General features: G+C 42.7%; 1 protein-coding gene across 1 annotated transcript; it reads right to left on the reverse strand.

The window, feature by feature from the left end:
• Positions 1–845: 845 nt before the first annotated feature.
• On the reverse strand, positions 846–11,354 carry EIF4G2 (eukaryotic translation initiation factor 4 gamma 2; the record flags this gene model as incomplete). Its single annotated transcript, XM_080345286.1, has 22 exons — positions 846–1,666; positions 1,975–2,096; positions 2,226–2,437; positions 2,886–3,090; positions 3,310–3,568; positions 3,835–4,050; positions 4,133–4,237; positions 4,471–4,596; positions 5,394–5,507; positions 5,939–6,099; positions 6,191–6,332; positions 6,593–6,691; positions 6,773–6,856; positions 7,317–7,427; positions 7,864–8,015; positions 8,101–8,167; positions 8,253–8,384; positions 8,906–9,008; positions 9,574–9,699; positions 10,083–10,148; positions 10,305–10,415; positions 11,212–11,354. The coding sequence occupies 22 exons, from the start codon at positions 11,352–11,354 to the stop codon at positions 1,601–1,603; spliced, it is 2,922 nt and encodes a 973-aa protein (XP_080201412.1). The 3' UTR covers positions 846–1,600.
• Positions 11,355–19,449: the final 8,095 nt, after the last annotated feature.

A 19,449-nucleotide genomic window follows, 5' to 3' on the forward strand; every position in this document is an offset into this window, starting at 1 on the left:
TTTGATTTACTGGGCTACACATTGCACAGCAAGTTACTGCAGCATCTGAAGAGACCCACTGAATGAAGCCAAGTTTCAAGTGTACAAGAGGCCACCGGTGTACCAGTGGGTCAGAAAGCCAGCTGCAAGCAAAACCAGAGAACCAGACCCACCCCTCTACTCACAGCACTTGAAAGGTGCATAAATGCAAACTATCCCTTCCCCTGCAAGCAAGTCCTTTTATGATGCCTAATACTTCCCTCATGCTCCTTTTTAATCTCCCACAATGCAGAAGCATAGCCTAAAGCACTTCCAGCACTGGCAAAACCAAGTTTCAGTCAAGGAGACACTACTGTTTTGCCATTACAAATACATCACCTTTTAACCATTTGAGTATCAACAAGGTTAAAAAAACTTCACTAGGTACAAGGTTCTAGAAGTCAGGCATTTTGAGTATTTAATAGATGACATTTCAAGCCTGTACAATGCAACATAATTTAACTTTTGTAAGGATTTTTTTGCCAATTTGAGAAACAGGCAGCTAGTCAGTGCTACTTGATTAAAAAACATGCATGTGACCTGAGGAAAGTTAAAAACACGTACTCACTGATAAAGCATACATTGGACCACAAGGCAAACTCCTACTATTTCTTCAGCAGAATTTTTAGATTCTTCCTCCTGTCACAGCAAATCTGTAGTGTCTAATCTCATCTGTGACCTTATTTAGAATTCATTTGCATGTCAAGACAATTATGACAAGAATCTGAAGATGGTCCCAGTCTAAGTCAACTCCCACTAGTGTTTCTTTCCATAAGTCAACTAGTTGTTAGTCAAAGCTTTTCTACTGGGAGACATTCAAAAACAAGTCAAGTATCACAATGTTTATTGATAGATACAAGTATATAAAATCAGGGCATGAACATGTCTTGATAAATTAAGTAGACTTAATTTCAGTACTATAATAGAGGGACCAATTCAAATTTCTCACCATGTCATGTTTCACACCCACAAAAACCTCTTCCAAAGGGCATTAAACCACCTCTTCAACTGGTCAGTTTTTGTGCAAGTAAACTGTTTTAAAAAGACTTGTGCACTTGCCCAGGCTCAAGGATATTAAAACCTAGCACATAAAGCCCATAACTAGAGGTAGAAATACAGGCAATATACTATTACGGCAACAACCATCGATTACAGTTAAGGATTCTCTGTAACAACCAAATGGATAATCAAATATTGCAACAACTCAAGTATTACACTGAGCAAAGTGCATTTCTACAGTATTCAGTGTTGCTATTCAGTTTTCTAACTTAAAAACAGCCTATGATAACTGGCAGCAAAGAAGACCCTTGCAACAGACTGCTTCTGCTCAAGAACTTATAATGTAATTATTGCATGCTGCTAATACACTGTTATCTAAACATTAAAGATACTCTAAAATATTTTTATTGTAGACTATTAAGACATACTACAAAAACCTTTTGCAGAGAATATCCTACTGACATACTTCTGCTTTAAATATTGTGAAACATTACAGCGGAATGAATTTTCGCAGTGGTTAGGTCAAATGCAGTTACATAATAGCAACAGTATGTTTGCACAATTTAAGGCTTTGGCTGGTTCTTTAGTCAGCTTCTTCTTCAGATTCTTCTTCTTCAGCAGTTTCCAGCCAGGTCAGCCATTGGTTTACCTGCAGTTACATAAAACTGGTTTAAGGCAGCAGGAATTATTTCCCCACTCTGTCCTTCTGCAGAACACCGCTTTGACCCGCCCTGCCTCCCCAACTCATTTTAAAAGACTTCCAGCCACACTTAACACTAGATGTAGGTCTCCAATAAAGAAAAAATATTTAGTTCATCTTGCTTCACTCCTTCCTAGTAGGATACTCCATTAATCTTCTAGATACTAATAAGTCTTAGTCACTATTTCAAAGTGGTCTGAAACACTTCAGTACAGCAGTGATCACAGAACATAAGTCTCTAAGGTTATCAAATTTACCTGGAATAAAGCCTTGCCTTTCCCTGGAAACTCTTGAGTAATATCTTCTTTCCATGCCAAGAAGGCTTCTTCTTCAATGATCTCCATGTCATAGAAATGAACAAAGAAGCGCAGTAACATGCCTATGAAAGTAGATTGAAACTTTGTTAGCTTTATAACCTTCTGAGTAGTTTACTTCACTCTAAGTCACTACAAGCCTGAAAACCATACAAAGACAAGTACAATTTTGGGCAAGGTCCTGATGCACGTACCTTTCGGAAAGTTATTGTTGTAGCAGTGCACCTGGAGTGCATATAGAGCACTCACTTGCAGATCAACATGGTCATGGAGGAACTTCTGCATTACCGGCTTGAAGGAAAGAAGCAGCTGTTTTTCCTGCTCGAGCTGCTCTTTAGATGGCGCAGATGAAGAATCTGATTCGTCACTGGGTGGGTTTACCTCACTAGAAATATACTGCAAGAAACTGGACCAAAAAACCCCAAAATGTTAGGTTCTGTCAAAGATACAGCAGCTACCTTCAAGTTCAGTTCACTAGCTGTTACTAAAAATATCCTCCTGCCTGTATCAGGAGTTGTGTGCATGCACAGTGGATTAGTATTGTGGTTGACTGCACACCACATGAATCCTAGTTTTGCTTGTTAGGGCTCTGAAATATTTTAGAGAAAGAACACACAGACCTAGAGTTCTTCCCAAGCAAAAGCAACACATCACTATCACTCTGATGCAAGCCTGGAGACTCACTTTCTCTAGTACTAAGAGTGTTTAATACAGGGGAGGTCTGCTCAGAACAATTTCTCTCCGCACACCGCATTCTTTTTCTGCACAAGCTAGATGTTGGCCTTGACAGAATCAGTGACTTACTGGTATCTTAACAAAACATGTACATAAACTACATCAAGACAGCATCTCACCTGGTCATCAATATATTCACAAATCCCTTATCTACATGAAGTTTGGGTGAAATGTTATCTTTAATCCACTTGTAGATGGCTTGAGGGGATGGATCTGATTTTATTTGCTTTAGCAGTTCCTTCTCCAGTTTCAGAAGCGGGAACAAGAAGCTAAGCCCCTTCCCTTCTAAGATCTCCAGCATGCGGTCCTTGTTCTGGTCAATTTCTGACAAACAGATAAGAGAGACACATTTAAGTGCTGGTGCCAACCAAAACCTACCAGGTCCAACCACCTTTTAACAAACACCATTCTTAAGATTCATGACAGTTGATTGCATCAAAATAACTCTTATTTACTCTGGTGTAAAGACTAGAGGGAAAAAAAAAAACCCATCTTGCATACACTAAGGTCAAGTGTCAGTAAGAGCTATGTGGTAACTCTTACCTGGTAACATTTTCTGCATATTCACTTTGCTTTGTTGGAACAATTCCGTTAGCCATTCACGATCTTGTAACTTAGCTAACTGCTGAAGGCAAAGCAGGAAGAGAGGGAAATGGGTGCCACTTTCCAGTGGTTGAGCCAGTTCAGAAATGCTCACCAGTTCTGAAATAATGGCACGGGCTGCAAACTGTGCTAAGTAGGATTTCACCAATGGGATGTCCACCTCCAGTTTGGGGCACTGGTCCAATACATTCAGGAATGCCTAAGAAACAGTAAACACACAAGCTGAACTTCTCAAGTAGTTTTGTTTTTGTGCACAGTAATACTCTTACTAGGTAGAAGCCTCAAGTTTCTCTTTTGCACTGAATCAATCACCAAGAGGTTCTCCTATTTCCAGTTTCTGAAATTCCATACCCACACTTCCTCATCACTTATACCCACCACTGGTTTATACATTTTTACATCCTCAGAACAGAACTTAAACAATAGCCAAGCAACAAGGACTGTGAGCCTATTAGATTGCAGTACCTGCATGAAGTTGTCACTTGTGGCTATTCCCTCCTGCTTGAGCAAGCTGATCAAAGTACTTGCTTTCTCTTTGTCTTCATCTGATCTATCTAGAGACTGAAGGATTACTTTGCTCAACATCTCAGGAATGAAGTGTTTTGGAGCTCTCATTTCTCTCACAGTATTGACAGCATCATTAGCATTTCCGTTGTTCAGATATTCAGTCACAACAGCTTCCTAGAGAGAAAAACAATTGTTAAACATTTTTTTTTAAGAGCACACAAAGGCTTCAAGAAGCAGTATTACATATTCAACTTACAGTTTGCTTAAGTAGCTCTTCTTTAGAAGGAGGTGGTTTCTTGGTGGTCTTTGCAGGCTTTTCTTGTATAAGTGGTGGATTTGTTTTAAGACCAAGTTGAGGAGGCTGAAAAAGACAGTATCCAGAATTTGTTTCTTTGCAGTACCATCTACACACATTTAAAACAAGAACACTATGTACAAAGGCAGCTGGAAGTCAGATCAGGCTCAGATATTCTTTTTCTATGTCTTGCTCTCTGCAATGAACAACTTCCCTCTGCCTTGCCAGATTAGAAACAGGTCTAAATTCAATATGCATAAACACTTAAAGCAAACAATGAACCATAATTTTTATATTACCTGTCCCAAAGGTGGTGTCTGAGTGCGTGGTGGTTGAGCACTGGGTGGAATCATAGTTATCTGGGGCTGAAGCTTTGGCACTTGGTTTTTATTCATTAGAAAAGACTGAGCAGGTCTCAGGCTAATCTGTAAACAGATAAGTCAGAAAAACCCTCAAACTGTTTCAATATTCTGACCAAGAATACACAGGCATGGACTCATGCAACTGGTCCCACTGAAGCATGACTTTTGTTAACACTCAAATATACATTAAGCCACATGTACTGAAATTTCCCCAAAAGCACAACTCAATGAATCACAGCTTGCTACAAGTTATTGGTATTTAGTTTCATTGGTATCAAGATCTGGAATTGCTCCTTTTAGATGCAGTATGTTAGAGACCCAAGGAGATACTTCACGTGTTTGCTGATGTGTTTTACAGCCAAGATAAAACTCTACCAATTGCTCAGAAATCAGGATACAAGTCTGGTTAACACTCAAAATAACAATGCAGTTTACTCTGCAATTGACATTTTGCCTATTAGCCAGTTTGTCAAAAAAAAAAAAGTTAGCCTGGTCCAGCACTTCAGGGTTTCTAAAGTTTCTAAAGTTCAGAATTTTCTCAAGTTTTAGTCAAATGTACTGTTATCAGTATGATGCATGGGAACTGATGTCAGAGTAGTGTTCTTGGGGAGGTGTGGGGGAAGGAAGGGACACCCCAAGAAATTGCCCTCATATCTCAGTCTTGCTCATAGGACGCTGGATACCCTGAGGAAAGTGAGGGGCTGGGGGGGGGTGGGGGGGTAAGGTCAAAGTGGAAGGGACAAAGAAGGAGGAGGAGAAGGAGGAAGAGTTCCAGCATTAGTCCTCATAATAACGCGTCTTGCTATAATCATTGGGCAATATTTCGAATAGGCTTTAAGTAATGTAGGCATGTAATGTACCTCATCTGCATTAAGCTGTCCTTTCTTAGAAAACCGAGGTGGCATATCCTTCGACTGTCCTTGTTGCTGGGATAAGAGTCCCTGATTCTGGTTATGGTAGAGCTGGCTTTGCCCCTATTTCAGAAAGGGAGATATAGAGAAAGAAGTGCAGATGATGGAGTGGTGTACATCATATGGTAAGTAGTTACCAGAGGGACCAGAGGAACAAAGATTCTATTTGCCAGGAAGGGAGAAAGAAGGAGCAAGGGTGGTGGGAGAGTAGCATCTATCCCTAAAAACAGGGCTATCTTTTAAATAACACACACCATTCTGACCCACCAAAGCCACATGCACCTTTTTTTGCAGTTAAAAAAAGTGTATTCCTTGCATCTCTTGCACAATTTAAAAGGTGGATTAGGATTTTTGTATCAGCTGAGCATCAGTTCTTATCAGAATCAAATCTGAGGAAGTGTTGAAACATAAGCGGACTTTAATCCATAACATACGCATCTGCAGAAGAGCTTATAAACATGCTGAAGTCACCCTGTGAACATCATCTTCCTTACCTGACTTTTCAGAAAAGATTTGCCTAGGTCTCCAAACTGGGCTTGCGCAGAAGGCATGAGGTGACCCCCATGGCCATTGAAAAGTTGGTTTGAACGATGACGTCCCATGGTGGGTGAAAATCTATCCTGAATAACCCCTGGACCAGTACCAATTCCACTACCTGTATTGTTAAAGAGAAAAAATACAATTTTATTTCTTGTTCAATGCAGTCCAGCTACAGTCATTACATCGGTCCTGCAATTTCAGTGTACCTGGCATTTGTCCAAACATATCAGCAAGCCCTCCGAGTGGGTCCCTGTCAAGTTTCATCCTGGGTGGCATAAAGGGTCCCTCCAGAAAGAAGTCGCTTCTCATCCCTTGAGACATAGGAGCAGGAATAAACACTCCCAGATCCTTTAAAACAGGAATCGTAATTTTGGTCAGTTTGGAGTAACAGTCCCTGAAAAAGTCAAGTTCTGAAAAAGTCAACTTCTTAGCCCAGAACTAATACAAGTCCATCTGATTTTAACCCTTAACCCCTTACTGGCATATTCCTCTGTGAAAACTCCTCATAAGCACAAAGCATACATTTTGTGACATGGACTCAACAGCATAAGGATCCACTTTAACACTTGAGCAAAAGCCCAGCAAAAGACTTCAGTTGTAACACTTACTTTTACTGCATCTTGACGGATTTGATTGATAGTCTTTGGTCCATTGTCAAGAAAAGCTTTGCGAGGAACCCAGTTGTGTTCTCTCAACTCCACAGTATCCTTGGAACATAATGAATTATTAAGAAAGGATTCAAGATAACTTCAAGAAAAAGGAAGTAGTAAGCTATTTTATCATCATACCTGCAGCAGGAAACGAATCCTTGCTGGCAATTCCTTACTTGACATCAAGGAGCGCATACGGGCAAAGTACTGATCCATTAAGGACTAGGGGGAACAAAAACGGTATTAGAAGTGAAAGCTAATTCTATTAGTGTCTTGAGTATTTTCAGGAAAGGTAACCATATTAAAGACATCTAAAATTCAAATAACAGAACAGACTTCCCTTTCCTGCCATCTCAATCTCCCACATAGCAGTAGAGCTTAAGGAAAGCTAATACATCATGACTTCTTTTCAAGTAGCATTTAGAGAAACAAGACTCTTGCTTTTACAACTTCCTAATGACCCAAACTGCATTCTGGAAAGAGATTTAAAACCATTTCAAAGACTGACTCCTTTTACTACAAAGAGATTTGGTGCAGGAGCAATAGCTGGCACTCAGCTCTCTGAAGGTCACACCTCAGCTTTGTACTTATAAATAGAGCACTGAATACAAAAGGTTCAGGCAGTTCAAGTCTTAGCCATGGAATTTAACTAGTTTAATGACTGCACTGGATATGCACATACCTTGGCTTTTGCATGGTCTAATCTAGGTCCCACTGTCCTCATTATCTGACAGAGGCACTCCAAATCCTCCCCCATATCTTTGAGTTGGACTCTCTTCTTCTTTTCCAAAAGCTGAAACAAAGAGGAATCAGGTATTTCAACATACTAAATGACTATTTCCAGTAAGTGTCGACTTTGTACACAGGGACATGCAGAAACATTTAATCTTGTTCTGAAGACAAATGGACTTGAAAATTAGTTTAAGAATTGCTCACTGAAGTACTTATTACTCGTAAGTCTATGTACTTTGAAGTACGTGTAGTACTTTTGCCTAGGCCAAACTACATCTTCACTTGGAGAAAACTCCCATGGCTTTGAACAAAATCAGTTTTACTTTTTAATCACACCAAAAGACTTTATTTCAAACAGCAGGGGGCAGATAGTTGATAGGAAACATTTTTGTGCTATTTCATGCTTCAATATTCCCAGAGCACCATAAATATTTACACTTTTTTTTACTTCAGAAGTCTTATTTTTCTCTTAGCCCACACTCAATCTGAATACTCACTGTTTTGATGCACTTATGAAGGATAGATTCATGAATAAGATCAAGCTTGCCAAGTTCTCCAATGAATTTGATGTTCCCCAGCATCTTGATCTTGGCAATGGCTCTCTGTTCCTCCTCCTCAGGGAGGAGGGGACCATCATGCTTATCATAGACTGGAAAACAAAGAAGCCTGTTTAATATGGCTGCAGAAAGAGAAAATAAATAAAATTCATTGTTAAAAATGATTTTAAAGCTTACTATCAACATTTCTGGTTCGGTTTTCAAATTCATCTTGAAGTTTAGATATTAGGAGGCGTCTGAATGTCTACGAAAGAAAAAACAATTAAGCTAATCAGTGGAACTACACACACTAGCAAAATCTATCATTCCAGACTGGGAAAGGCACTCACTGTGCTTTGCTTCTGTCCTGGATGACTCTCTGCTGATGGGCCATCAAAGTTGGGTGCATCTTCTGCCAGTCGCAGACATAGTTGAGCATACAGTGAGCTATACTTGGGCTCTTCAAGGGCTTTGTCTACGATCTAAATAAAAGTAGGATGCAAACATTATCAGAAGAGCAAATTGCAAGACACATAATGTAATATTACTATTTTGTGTGATATTACACAAACATCTAACTATTTTTGCTATTTCATCAAACATTTAGAAATAATGTTTAACACTAGCAGTAATGCTGAAGCAAAGGAAAAAAGCTACTGTTAAGCTACCAAAGAATTTTTATAATCCCTAGCCAACAAATGAGACAAGTTTAAACTCATCATACAAACACTGAAGTTAGTGTTGCCAGATAACAAAGCAACATGATAACTAAGCCAGTTTACTAAGATACTACACGTGGTAGCTTTTCAAGACTTTTAGATTTGTCAGAAGAGGAAAAACAGGGGGGCCAGAGAAGATTGCTAACGTATACCCCTAACGATATTTCTGTATGTTCAGACTATCAACCACCCCATTAGCCACATTACTTCTGTATTCCATCAAAACCAGCCAACCTCTTTAGCATGCAAGAAACCCGTAGTTTAAAGAAATGCAGTCAACTTACCAGCAGTATGACCCCTTTTAGGATGAGCTTAGATTCTACACCCACATTGAGGAGCTCAAGGCATAGCTTGTCAAACTTTTCAGGAGTAAGCTTATTTAGTATGCTAAAAAGAAAATACAAAAAATCCAGATTACAGATCTTGTAACCATGCTAGAAGTGACTTCAGATGCAAGTTCACCTTTATTAAAGAAAAATCGAGAAGTGCAACTTTCCATTCAATCATTTTTTCAAATGTGAAGTACTGAAAAGAGTAATTCTCTCACAAGAACTATTTCAAGTGTTTGCTGCTGTTGGCCTACCATTTCTGCCTCATCCCCTCCAAAGGGCACCACTCTCCCAAGCCCCTCTCTCAAACTCAAGACCCACATGTCTTGCTTTCCTCTAGCCCATTTATTGGAGTTATATAGAATCATACAATAGTTTGGGTTGGAATGAACCTCAAGGGTCATCTAGTCCAACCCCCCTGCAATGAGCAGAGACATCTTCAACTCGATCAGGTCGCTCAGAGCCCCATCCAGCCTGGCCTTGAAAGTTTTGCAGGATGGAGCATCTACCACCTCTCTGGGCAACCTGGCTCAGTATTTTAACACCCTCATGGTAAAAAATTTCTTCCTCATGTCCAGCCTAAAGAAAACAGTAAGAAAAAAATAATCTTAGAAAGAACTTACCCTCTTACTTTCCTGAAGATTGCATCATGTCGTTCTTTGTCATTTGCGGAGTCGTCATCTCGTCTAGTGCTTCGTGAAGGAATCCATTTCTGAGCGTTTTGCCCTGGGGTTTTCCCCAGGAACTCGCTGTGATTGTTAAACAGAAATGAACAATTTCAAGAACTGACCTTTTAACCTTTCAGTCTTGCCTTACTTAAGCTAATTCTGCTACCAGCTCTCCTAAGAGCATGCACTACCCCCTACCAACACCACAACATCTGTTGCACAGTGTTCGTGCAACAGAAATGTAAAGAAAAAGACATCCAAGAAAACCTTTCCTCTAAACTTTTAAAGTGAAATGCATGGAAAAAGTCTCTGCACCTCATATCACTATATCATCACACATACTTTCAACAGATTGTATGCTATCTTGCCACAGACTGGAAAACATTAACATGTCATCAACTCAGTAGGCATCCCTTGCTGTCTGCCTTCAAAATCATGACAAATTGAAGAGCAAGATGACAAACCTGTTGCTGGCAGTCTTGGGATAGTGCTGAGGTGCACCCCTACCACCTCCTCCGCCTGAAGAAGCACTGTTAAAAGCAACCATGTAATCTTGTGTAAGTTCAAAATCCAAATACTTTTAATTACATGTCAGTTTTGGTATAAACACAAGGCAAATTCAAATCCTCCTCAAAGGACAGTTTCCACTGCCAAGTGTACATCAAACAAACAAAAAGCATCAGTACCTGAAACGAGAAGCACCCCCTTCTGCAATCGCACTCTCCACTTTGGCGGCTTGACAACGAAGAATCTTCAAAAGAATAAAATTAAATTGACGGGGTAGGGAAAAACAAAACCTAGAAAGACAAATCAAGTGTTCATATTACGATTGTTTTACTAGCAGTCACAATATCTAACTTAAAACAACAAAAGTACAAACGAGGAAAGCATACACCCAAACATTAAACTTCATAAAAGGCAAGAAAACCTCTTATTTGTGCAATACTTGGGAAACCCACAGAAAGGCCAATTTCATCATCATAGTGATGTTTTCCAGTGGGGGCGAGAAAAGAAATAAAGGAATCACAGACTGGGAATGTGAGAGCCTCAAAATTACCCTGTTGCCCCCTAAGAGCGCTTGTAGGAAAAAAAGCCATTTTTTTTTTTCCTGGTATTACAGCACAATTAGATGATTTCTCTACTGATATGCTTCACAAACCATGATTAGTTATGGCAAGACAAAGCAGTCGAATTTTAAAGTGCAAAGTACCAGATCACAAAATGCACACTTAACACAGTAAAAGCGATGTGTTCTGCGTCCAAGTACAAATGGCCAATTAAGCTACTAAATAATGAAAAGGGGAAAAAAAAAAAGGGATATCGCCTCTCCCCACCTCAAGTTTTAGCTTTTAAGAGAGCAATAGGAAAAAATAAAAAAGTAAAACCAAAATAATTGTACTGCTCATGTAGCAGAAAGCTAATCTCTGGGACACAAACGCCTGGGCAACACATAAAAAAACCCCAGAGGCATTTTAGGACTCCATTATAGACCTGCTCCGAGACGTTAAGAGCTGTGAGCACAGAGCCACCTCCGCGGCGAGCCCGCCCGAGAGCCGCCCCCGAGAACGCCGCTCTGCGCGCCGCGGCCGTTACCGCCGCGCCCCCGGCCTCCGCGGCACCGGCCGCTGCCTGCGGCGCGGGCACGAGGAACGGCTCCCAACATGGCGGCCGCCGAACAAAAGGCTGCGGAGCAGGAGGGGCGCCCCCCGCAGGAGGCAGGCGCGGCCCTGCCGCATGGAGCTGGCGGCTCCGGGAGAACGGACCCGCCTCCCCTTCCCCCTACCGGGCGCCGCCCGTTTCCAGGCTCTGGCGCCGCCGGGAGCCCGGCCGGCTCTTTGTTCTCCGCGAGGGCGGCGAGAAGGCCCCGTTTCTTCGCCGCCGGCGGAAAACGGCGCCCGCCACTCGCAGCACCCTCCCCGCTCCGCCCGGGGAGAAGGGGGCAGCGGTCGGTACCCCGCTGCACCGCCACCCCCGCACAACCAGCGCCTTCGCTTCACTCGCCGCCCTGAAGCAACACGGGCGAGGCGAGGCCGCTGCCGACACACCCGGCTTCTCGGTGTTCCGCTCTCCCACGACAAGAGTAAATGAACGGGGGAAAAAGACAAACGTCTCGTCACTGTTGTTTGAGAACAACCTCACCCCCATCACCCCCAACAATGCGGATCCTTAACCGCAGCCCGCTACGTGTACCGAGGCTGCTCCCCCCAAGGACAAGCCGCCCGGAGCCCCCAGAGAGACGGATCCCGCAGCCCTGGGAAAGCTACGAACCGACACCTCCCGCCCCTGCCTCCCTCGCTGCAGACATGCAGCTCTAACCTCCAGCGCTTCTGCTCAGCTTCCCCTCCGCGCCTGCCGGGGGCTGCCGAGCTCCTCTACCCCTTTGCTTAGCGCCCGCGGTCATCCGAGAGCGGGCAGCAGGAGCGGCCACCGACCCGAGCCGCCATTTTGTGCGGAAGAAAGCGAGAAGCTGACGAGAAAATGGCGGCCACTTCGGGCAGCCGCCATTTTAAGCGGCGGCTGCAGCAGTAGCCGTTCTCTCCCGGCCCCAGACCATTCTCCCGCCACTCCCGCGTTTCTCACCTTCCCTAAGGCCTTGTCAGCTTCCCCGGGTCCCGGCGGCTACCAAGGGCAGGGGAAAAGGCAAGAGAAGGGGGGGGAGGGGAAGGGAGCCGGGGAGCGGGGCTGGGGAGGGGAAGGGGGGAGCGCGCGGGACAGGGCGAGTCTCCGAGTCACCACAGCAGGAGCAGCAACGGCCCGACACTTCCCTCTGCCACCTCCATAGAGAGCCGACCCGCCGCCGCGTCTAAAGCGCACCCGGCCAGCCCCACTAACTTTATTACCCTTCACGCAACCTACCCCACCTCCCTCCGGCAGCCGCCAATCGCCGTGAAGGGCTCCGCCCGTCTTGCCAATCACAACCAAGCAAGGGGGTGGCCTTAACGTCGGAGTGGGAGGCGGAGGGAGGAAGTTTGGTTGAACTGTGCCATCGCCGCAGTGCAGCATCCGTATTCACGAAAGCCGTTACGCCACAGGGTTGGCGGTAGGGCCCGGGAGGGAAGGCAAATTTGCGTAAGTGGCGTACCCCTTCAATGGCGGCAACTTGGCTGCCTCTTCACTGTTTTCTCCTGTGCTTCAACCATCACAGAGCCCCAGTTTTAAAGGCCTAGAGTGTGAGGTACAGTTGATTCTATCACGTTCATAGAAGGATAGTTTAATATATACGGATTCTCATAAGGTTTGGTTTTTTTTTGTTTTGGTTTGGCTTTTTATTTAATAAATTAATTTAAGCTTTGGTTTCCCCTCAGTCAGACCATATTTCAAATTTGGTTAAGGTAAAGAACTGAGCTGATGGTACACTGTGGTCCAAAGGTTGCAATCAGATCCGAAGGAGAACACTCGCCATTTGAGCTCCAGGAGCCTGCCCGTGTGGATCCCGTTTCATGTTTGCTTTCCGAGTCTGGAAACTATTTCTATCTCTGCACGTGCTTTTAGCTATTAACTGGCCTGGCCGTGACAGGGCAACCTGCAGGGAACCCATGGACAACCAGGATTCCTGAGAGACATTTTAATATATTTATCATGCTAAGCACACTGTGGGGTTTTCTTGCTCCTGCTCAGTTAAACAGAACAAAGATGGCCAGGTTTTTAGCTGTGGGTGGAAGCTGGAGTCACGGGAGACTTCCAGACACTTACCAGGGTGAAGGTTTTGTCCTTTAACAGTCGTGTCTCAGGCCCGGGTTGTTGCTGAGGTAGCAGCTACCTGGACTCGCCAAAAATTCAAATCTATTTGCCCAGATGGGGCAGGACAGAAAATGAGAGCTATGAAAACGTGACAATGAACCCCACAAACATGCACATCTGCTTTGTTCACCAATATGCCTTCCACTTTTGTTTTGATTGACTCATAATTCAGATGAGTGGGAGAAAGTGATACGTGTGACAACTCTTAACTGTATAGATGGCAAGTCCAAACAAATGATACTGCAGAACTTCCAGTTCCCCAGAGCCAACATCATTCCTAATGCTTTCAACACAGTGTGCCACAGTGTCCCAAGGGTTATGTAAGGCCTAAGGGGTACTGTCATACAGGAGTCCTTGTGTCTCATCTTATCTGGGATGAAGTGAACACTTTGTTCACGATAGGTTTCCTCATCTCAAAACCATAAGCAGTAAGGACAGTTTACCTATCAGATTGTGTTACGGAAAATCTTGAACATACTACCTGAAAGTAAGTTTTGAGCGCGTATGTGTTGCATAAGTGTGAACGTAACTGTGACAGATACTTGTCATACCAGAATTTTTAAACAATGACACTTTCCTGCATTTAACAATATTCATATTACTGCAAAATCTTGGACCTTGTGTGTGAATCTGCAAGAACAGAACTCCACTGGAATCAGTGGAATCCAGTTTGAAAGAAGGGGTTAATGGGCACAGAGGCACCAGCAAAACTAACAGGAATTAAACCAACATTAAAACCAGTTAATATTATTGAAATAAACATTCAGAGTAAAAAGGGTAACAAAAATACTTGCAAATCTTAAAAACTGAAGTGAAATCAACGATTTTGTTTTGCATTGAATGACAGAATATTCTCATGCGGTGTTTCCAGCATAAGCATTCCAACACTGTTTAGGGCAGAGACCCCACAAGTTAAAATTAAGCAGAATTTATCTATCCTTATCTAACCTTTTTTTTTTTTGTGCGTGTGTGGTAGGAAGAGGAGAATACACAGTGCAAAACACAGTAGGTACATATTGACAGACTATCACCTTTTTTTGTTTATTTTAAAGCATAACAACAGAAAAAAACCCCAACATTTGGTCAGTAAGAGAACAGCAGCAAATGATCATTGTTTTCTTAAAACCCTGATTTATTTTTTTTTTGTGACTCAGTCCTGCATTATGTTAAGACCAGCAGGATATATGCTATTCCATAGCTCACACTGACTTTGGGAGGTGGGAACCTAAGGAGTTTCTGCGCTTGGCTGCTCATAGCTTTCCTTCACGTCTCTGCCACACTTTGTCAGCCTCACAGACCAGCTGCACTAGTACAATTGATGAAGGCAATGAACTGTAGTACAGAGGACAAAAAAAGACTGTGAAATGCTTTCTCTTTTATAGATCTCACCTACTTCGTAAATTCCATAAACCAATGTGGAAGACACCATGATTCATGTCTGAGAATGTAGCAGCCCAATTGTTTATATGATTATTCTGTAACAAATTTACCTAAGGAATTTTTTTCAATTTGTCCCCTTGACTCCACAAAAAAAAGAAAAATTATCAGCAAATGGAATTTAATAGCTATCAAGTTCATTATCACCTTGCACCCATCAGTCACCTCAGTGCATTGCACAAATTCCCCCCTACTTTGTATTTTCCGCCTTTCTCTTCCACTTGCCCTGAACACCAGTGATGCTTTAATTCAAATAAGCGGTTCTACACTTGACACAGTGGTGCTTCTGGATTTGTTTCTGCAAGTCTGAACCTGCAGGATCTATGCATAATTCCAAGTTGAGTCCACTGCTACGGGTTATTTGGAGGAGAAGGCTTGTCTGTAAAGTGTCCTGAGGAGCCTACTGTGTTGCAGACTGTGCGGCACAGAAACAGGAGTAGATGCCACAAAGGCAGCATCTGGCTGAGAGGAAGAGGAATGGCTCTTGCTGTGCATGTGGCACAGCTCAGAGCCTGGACTGGCTACCATCATCTACCAAAATAACCCACAAAATGAGGGAAAGGAGCTTTGCACAATTAGGAGTTTCTCCTTACTATTGCCAAGCTGGAATCACCCAGACTTACCCTGTGTAGCAGAGTAGATTGCAGTGATTACAGAGCTGAGCCCTGCTGGGTGGAGATGCCAGACGGAGTCCTGATGACAGAGTAGCTGTGGCAGTGTGGTGCTGAACCACCTCCAGTAAATACTGCATCTCATCACTGTACTGGTTGTGGATCTGGCTAGGCTGGGGTTTATGCAGTGACCCATTAATGTAGTTTAGACATGCATATAATATGAACCAAAGCATCCATGTAGAGAATTACTGCAGAGTAATTCACTGAAAATTCACACTCTCGTTTACTTCATGCTAATTTGTCCAACATAATCACCTTCTGCACCTTCTTACTTTCCAAACAGTTTTTCTGCCTGCCTTTTTCCATAAGCCTCATTTATCTCTAATGCCATGGATATGTAGTTCCTCACCCACCCCATGAGTGGAGCAGCTGGAACGAACATTTAGCCAAATGTACTCATATAGTTTTTCCTGTGATAGAGGTTTGCCTCAAGAAGAGCTGTAATGTAGAAAAAAGGCCTGGGAGAAGAAACACAAAGGAAAAACCAAACCCAAACTGAAGAACACATCTATATTTTTCATTTAAACAATTTTTTGTCACTTCTGCTGAAGCTGAATGCTCCTAACAGCAAACCCATTTATACTACCCAGGTGCACTAGTTCAAGAATTGTGTGCATTGTCTTTTGGAAAAGGCACTAATATATTGGTTATATGCCTGATTTGTACAATATAACACGGATGGTGTGAAAGTGTTGCAGAAAGCTTTGTGGTTGTTCTCTACAATATTTTAATTTGCAGAGTATTTATTATTCTGAATATCTGTAGACATGACCTTCAGTGAGGCTGATTTAACAATACTCACTTGGGGCAAGATCATTCCAACCCTTCTAAACAGTGGGGCACTTCCAGCCTCCTGGGAGGTCACTTTGCCCTTTCTTTAGAAAATCCTTTGCAGTATATTTCAGTGAGTCTTTAATAACACCAATGATTTTGTTTTCATGCTATTCCCTGTACCTTAACTCAGCACCTGGATTTTCTGCTGCTCAGGACTGGTCCTTTATACTCTATCAGATATAGTAACAGAGGATGAGGAAAGGCTGAGGTACTAAATGCCTTCTTTGCCTCAGTTGTTAATAGTAAGAACAGCTGTGCACCAGGTACCCAGCCCCCTGAGCTGGAAGACGGGGATGGGGAGCAGAACAAAACCCAAATAATCCAAGGGGACATTGTTCACCAAGCCACTGTCCATCATTTATCAGCAGTCCTGGCTAACCAGGGAGGCCCCGGTTGACTGGAAGCTGGCAGATGTGATGCCCATCTACAAGAAGGGCCAGAAGGAGGATCCAGAGAATTACAGGCCTGTCAGCCTGACCTTGGTGATGGGAAAGGTCATAGAGCAGATCATCCTGAGTAACATCACATGGCACATAGAAGAGAACCAAGTGATCAGGCCCAGCCAGCATGGGTTTATGAAAGGTAGATCTTGCTTGACCAAGCTCATCTCCTTCTATGACAAGATGACCAACTTAGTGGATGTGGGAAAGGCTGTGGGTGTTGTGTACCTAGACTTTACTAAAGACTTTCACACCGTTTCCCACAGCATTCTGCTGGAGAAGCTGGCAGGTTGTGGCTTAGATGGTTGTGCTCTTTGGTGGGTAAAGAACTGTCTGGATGGCTGGGCCCAAAGAGTTGTGGTGAACAGAGCCAAATCCAGTTGGCGGCCGGTCACAAATGGTGTTCCCTTGGTAAGTTTGCAGAGGACACCAAGTTGGGTGTGAATGTTGATCTGCTGGAGGGCAGGAAAGCTCTGCTGAGGGATCTGGACCAGCTGTGTCAATGGGCTGAGGCCAGTTGTAGGAGGTTCAACAAGGCCAAGTGCTGGGTTCTGCCCTTGGGTCACAACGACCCCAGGCAGTGCTGCAGGCTCAGGGAAGAGTGGCTGGAAAGCTGTCCAGCAGAAAAGAACCTGGGGATGTTGCTTGACAGCCGGCTGAACAGGAGCCAGCAGTATGCCCAGGTGGCCAAGAGGGCCAACAGCATCCTGGCTTGTATCAGGAATAGTGTGGCCAGCAGGAATGAGAGTAGTGATTGTCCCCCTGTACTCAGCACTGGTGAGGCTGCACCTCGAATCTTGTGTTCAGTTTTGGGCCCCTCACTGCAGGAAAGACCTTGAGGTGCTGGAGAGAGTTCAGAGAAGGGAACAGAGCTGGTGAAGGGTCTGGAGCACAAGTGTGATGAGGAGCGGCTGAGGGAACTGGGGCTGTTTAGCCTGGAGAAAAGGAGGCTGAGGGGAGACCTTATTGCCATCTGTAACTACCTGAAAGGAGGTTGTAGCATGGAGGGTATTGGTCTCTTCTCCCAAATAGCAAGTGATAGGACAAGAGAAAACGATCTCAAGTTGCAACAGGAGAGGTTTAGGTTAGGTATTAGTAAAAATCTCTTCATAGAAGGGGTTGTCAGGCATTGGAACAGGCTGCCCAGGGAAGTGGTGGAGTCACCATCCCTGGAGGTATTTGAAAGATGTATAGATGAGGTTCTTAGGGGTGTGCTTTATTGGCAGAGTTAGGTTAATGGTTGGACTCGATGATCTTGAGGGTCTCTTCCAAGCAAAATGATTATGTCATTCTGTAGATTAAAAAAAAATAAATCCTTATTCTCTATTTAAAGACTCTGGATACTTGCTAGATTTCTTAAGTATAACAATTAGTCTGGCAGTTAGAATTGCACAGAACTCTTAGGGTGGTTCTTTGTCAGATATTTGGAAAGATCTGTTGGGTGTGACTCCATAGTTAGCCAGTGAAAACTACCTAGAATACTCAACTTTCAGAGGTGTTGATGTTTCATCAGTGAAGGTTTGTACAGGCAACAAAGAAAGTGAGGCAAAGCCCTTAACAGTACATATTTTTTTGCTTTCAGTCCTACTTAGAATAGTGAATATTTTTAGTCAATATAATTGTACTAGTGCATAATCATCGTAACTTTCAGTGAGGAAGATTGCATATGTATTCCCATAATCGTTTGGGTAAAAAACAAACAAGCAAACAACAAACTCAACAGTGACTGTCTTCTCAGCAGATCTAGATCAATATAACATGTAAGCTGCAAAATTTTTATGTTCTCTGGTCTTCTAAAATGACAAATTTGTTAATATTCTTTAGCATCAGCAGAGTGAGTGTGCTGTACTGCAGTGTTTTGTTTCTGATATTGATCAGCACCAGCTTTAAAATATGGTAAGAAAGTGTTAAAATTTATCATTTTCATTATTTGCCAAGAGAAGAGATTTTCTTTCTCCTAACCACTGCCAATTCATGTTTGCATTAACTTAAAGCATGTCTATAATTTGTAATTTTTATAGTTATTAGTATTTCAGTTTTCTATGTTACTAATTTTGACAACTTTTAGGCCCCTCCAATATCATGTCTTAGTGAGTTCTATGGTTTAATTGTACAGTGTTTAAGAAGTAATAATCCTTGTTTCAGTTTTAAAATGTGTTGGCTCGATTCCATTGTAATTTTCCTGCTTAAATGGTTTTGTGGCAGTCATCTTCTATATTAAATACTTATTCATAAACACCTTCTGGAGCTGAACACAACTTACAGTTGATTGAGGTGGAAGAGCATCAGTGTCCTATAGCTGCATTGCATTACTCTTATCTTTATAAAAATATATTCTTGATGAACTCAAAAGCACGGGTAGGAAATTACTTAGTATTATTAAAATGCTGCAGTTAGTATTATCAAAATAATTTTATTTTATCATTTTTGTTGCAGAAAATGCTGTCTCATGGTTTGTGTGTGTAGGAAACACTAGGAATGCACCACAGAACATGTATATGCTTTTAGTTGCTTGTAGAAAAGGGCTTTTGTTAGATGTAGTGAGCTACTTCTTGCTGTTTGCCTTACTTTTCCATAGGCAGAAATGTAATGTGTCTTCTTACAATTTAAGGTAATATGGTTTCAGCGTTGTTCAGATACTGTGAGAACTGAGCCTGCTGGGATTGAAGTATTTAAGAGTGACATAAAAAACACTCCTGAGTTAA

This window comes from Nesoenas mayeri (assembly GCF_963082525.1).
Source record: "Nesoenas mayeri genome assembly, chromosome: 5".
Lineage (NCBI taxonomy): Eukaryota > Metazoa > Chordata > Aves > Columbiformes > Columbidae > Nesoenas > Nesoenas mayeri.